Source organism: Cyprinodon variegatus, unplaced genomic scaffold (assembly GCF_000732505.1).
Source record: "Cyprinodon variegatus isolate N-32 unplaced genomic scaffold, C_variegatus-1.0 Scaffold555, whole genome shotgun sequence".
NCBI lineage: Eukaryota > Metazoa > Chordata > Actinopteri > Cyprinodontiformes > Cyprinodontidae > Cyprinodon > Cyprinodon variegatus.
The window spans coordinates 85667-89848 of NW_015151008.1; the positions used below are offsets into that span (position 1 = coordinate 85667).

The window sequence follows — 4182 nt, forward strand, 5'->3', positions numbered from 1 at the left end:
TATGCTGTAGGAACCCTGCTTTATGTGATCAGAGACCGTTCAGCAAACTCAGCTGTAATGTGCTTAAACTGTTCGGTTTTTATTTCCTCCCTAAAACATTCCTGCGTTGTTTTTCTCTCCATTCAGCGTCATTAAATGTCGTCTTGTTTTTCCCTCCGCAGCGGCAGGCACAGCCGTCAGAACAGCAGCAGCAGCGGCGATTCGGGCGTTTATTCTGCGGGAGGAAACTCCAGCGGCCTGCATCCCAACATGACCTCATCCTCCCAGAACGCTCAGCGACGCTTTGACTCGGAGAAGCGGAAGATGTCTGACATGAACCTGGAGTTCAAAGGCTTCCCCGTCATCCCAGATGAGGGAGTCGTAGACGTGGAGGTCTAAAGGAAAGGGGGCGCTGTTGGCCGTGTCCCACATGAGACCAAAGAATGAGCGTCTGAACTGGAAACCCCTGATTGGTTGGAGGCTTCCGAGCATCCTCACTGGGAACCAATCACCGCCTGACAGGAAGGACTGCTGATGCTGCTGCCTCTATCCTCATCCATGCTGTGATTCCTGTGGGAACCTTTTATTGTCACGTTGTGTATAAAGTCACTGTCTGTATCCTGCAGCACTTAATGAGCATTAATCATGAATGTTGATTGATCAATGAAGGGATTTTTGTGAATAGGATTTAAAAAAAAGAACAACTGGGCTAAATTGGTGTTTCAAACTAGCTGAAGGCAAACATTTTACTGACCTGTAATCTGACTGTACATATGAGCTGCTTCTGGCATTTAATAAACCAATCCATGTGTGTGACCCGTCTGCTGGTTGGAGGGTTTGAATCCAGGTGTTTCTCTAGATAACGACTTGATATTGTAGCTGGAAGAACGGGGAAACATAAAATTAAATCATTTGAGCAGCGCTCAGCAACACAAACTGCTCAAAGAGCCACTGGACCAAAAAACATCTGTCTGGAGCGGCAAAAACGTAAAAGTCTTATTGAATCCTCGTATGGCATCAGAGGCTTTAAGTGTATTAGCCAACTGTAAGGAAAAAAAAGAATAGAACAGGAAAGTAACTGCAGCATTTCCTCTTCATTTCTCCACCCCAGCTCCTCTAAACGATCTACGCTGGTAACTAGGATACGGCTCTGTCTGACGCAGCGCCTACGTTTAAATGTGGCTCATTGTGGTATTACACCTGGAGAAAATCAGTGGCGCTTTAGTTTAGGCAGGCATTCCCAACCTCGGTCCTCAAGGCCCCCTGTCCTGCAGGTTTTAGAGGTTTCTCTGCTTCAGCACAGCTGGTTATAATGATTGCAGTAGACCAAAAGCCTGTTAATCAGCTTTCAATTAAAATCAGCTGTGCTGGAGCAGAGAAACCTCTATAACCTGCAGGACAGGGGGCCTTGAGGACCGAGTTTGGGAATGCCTGGTTTAGAGCAGTGTTTTTCAATCCTGGTCCTCAAGGCACCCTCCCCTGCAAGTTTTAGATGTTTCCCAGCTTCCACACACCTGTTAGCAATTGATAGCAGATTATCAGGCTTTGCTGAACTGCAATCATCTTAATCAGGTGTGCTGAAGCTCAGAAACCTCCAAAACATGCAGAGCAGGGTGTCTTGAGGACCAGGATTGAAAAACACTGGTTTAGAGGATAAACTCAGCAGGTATTTTGTTCTTTTTCAATCATTTCTGGATCATCTGTTCAACGTGAATCTCTTCCTGTCAGGGGTCGGCAACCCAAACTGCTCAAAGAGCCATATTGGATGAAAAAACAAAAATGTCTGGAGCTGCAAAAATGTAAAAGTCTTCTATAGCCTGATATGGCAACACAGGCTCTAAGTGTATCATCCGACTATAGGAAAGGACTATGTGGGCTTAAATATATAATAATCATTCATGATTAAATGTTTATCCAGGATTAAATGTCACATAGCAGCATGAGGTGAGGGAGGAGCAGTGGACGCCCTTTATCGCGCAGTTTAGGTTTTGTTGCATTGATGAAATTAGAGAAACAGGATAAAGGAATGTTTCTATGGTGGAGGTGTTTCTGTTGGGAGGAGATGATTGAGTCACGAGGAACCAAGCAGGAAGTGACATCATCAGAGCAGAGCTCTCTAAGTCTGAATCCCACATCCTCCGTCACCATCGGTGGGATTTAGATTATTAGGATTTGGGGGGAAAATGGAAGAAAGTTCTCATCCCTGCATCAGAGCATTTTCTGTTCAATCTATGCTTGTAACCAAACTAGCAGCAGTAGTGGAGTTTGGAGATGCAATTTAATTATTAAATCTATCTTTGCTCTCCTCTAATTTATCCAGAAGTTCTTCTCTCCCTCCCAACTTGTTGGTCGGCTGCATATTTAGCCGTCCCTGGTAATGCCTTTCCAAATTACTATTTTTATTATTTGAAATCTCATTCCAAAGCAAAAATGCAGTCAATCCTTCCTCGTTGATAATGAAAGCAAATTATTCGCTCCAGTCTCCTTTGAATCCTGTTTTCTCATCAGCTATCTTCTTTTTTTCCCTGAGACACACCCGCCGCTTTGTTTGCAACAGCCACCTGCCTGGCAGCGCGCCGCGCGGAAACATGCTGCAGGCTATGGCGCAAATTTCCATTGCAAGAAATGCTTACGGCATTGAGAAAAAAACATAATGAATGTTGTTGTTTTGTTTTTTTTAACAGTCTCCACGCCATATTAAAATAAACCAAAAAATGTATTTTCATTCATTTTTTAAAAAGCTCCAGCGAGCCGCAAGGGGGGCGCGAAAGAGCCGCCTGCGACCCCTGATTTAGACGGTATAATTGATTAAAAGTTTATTTATATGGGTTTTTTTTAACATGGGACGACATCCTACATGTTGTTAAACCAGTCGAAACAAAAATGGGGAAGAAACTGACCGCTTCTTAGCAAAAACAAAACTTACAGCAAAAACAAAAGGAATAATAAAAGCTTTTAGGTTTACAGAAAACGACCAGACAGATGTCTAAGATGAGCATTTAGGAAATCATTCGACAGCCAGTCAAGTTTTCATGAAATTCCCACACAAACGATTATTTAGGAAGTCTGCAAGCAGCACAAACTTTTCACTGTTTACATTTAGCTGCTCTGAATGAAGCTTTCAGCGTTGAGGGAAGGAGAGGGAAGATTTTATCAGTTAATGGCTTCTGGAAATGGAGCAACTCAGGAGGTTCAGCATAAACTATTAAAATTAATCAGGAATTTGAGTCTTAAATATCTTAAACCTCTCAGATAATAAGAAAACAAACATTTTTTGGGAATTAGTTTTTTTTTGTTAGAATCAAGCTTTTACCAGTATTTATCAGAATGAGGGTTAAATAGGGAGGTCAAACAGCCTTTCTGTGAGTTAATAGAAAACAATAGAATTAAACTTTATTTTCATTACACTTTCACAAGCATAAAGCAACTAAATTTAGTTTTCATCTATCCAGAAGTGATATAAATATCTACTCCCCAACAAAGACTATGTATGTATGGACTATAAATGGTATTATACACAGAGAATAACTTAGACTTAGACTTCTTTATTTGTCATTTTGTATGCACAGAGTGCATACAGAACGAAATTGCGTTACATACAGCTTATGAACGTTGCATTGATATTTCAAATGGCACAAGTTATACAATTGTACGGGCCTATAAAATAAATAGATATGAAAGCTATATACAGGTTACACATAATATAGGATAAATAACGGGGGTCCTAATGAAGAAGAGGCGATGGTGCGCCTTCTTGATGAGTTAGGAGCAGCTGATCGTCCACATAAGGCACTTAAAGGATGAGGACTTCCAGGAACATAAAGCTGTCCACGCGCTCAATGAGTCGATGCAATCAGCTGGTTTTCCTTAGAAAACTTTGAATCAATCTGACTGGATGATCTGGTTGAATTGTGAATTGATGCTCCATGAATGGACCCCCCCCCCAGTAAATTTGCTCTAGATAATTAATCTTGGGTCCACAGAAATTTTAAAATGACCCAGAAAATATTCATAACTAAAAGAAAAAATGTCTCCTTTTTGTTAAAGATTTCTAAACCATGTTATAGATCAACCTGTAATCTAAGATGGAGGTCTTCAACGGGGGGTCCGTGACCCCTGGGGAAGGCAGAAGATGTGGCAGAAAAGTCTTTAAATCCACATTAACATGAATCCAACAGACTGTAGTAAACAGATAAATGGAGG

At 41.5% G+C, this 4182-nt stretch overlaps 1 protein-coding gene across 1 annotated transcript in view; it reads left to right on the forward strand.

Moving 5' to 3' along the window:
* LOC107095536 (interferon alpha/beta receptor 1a-like) overlaps positions 1-801 on the forward strand; it is a 22367-nt gene extending 21566 nt beyond the window's left edge. The window contains exon 8 of the mRNA XM_015391671.1: positions 162-801. Within this exon, the coding sequence (XP_015247157.1) occupies positions 162-378 (217 nt within the window). The 3' untranslated portion in view covers positions 379-801. The remainder of the gene's footprint in view (positions 1-161) is intronic.
* Positions 802-4182: the final 3381 nt, after the last annotated feature.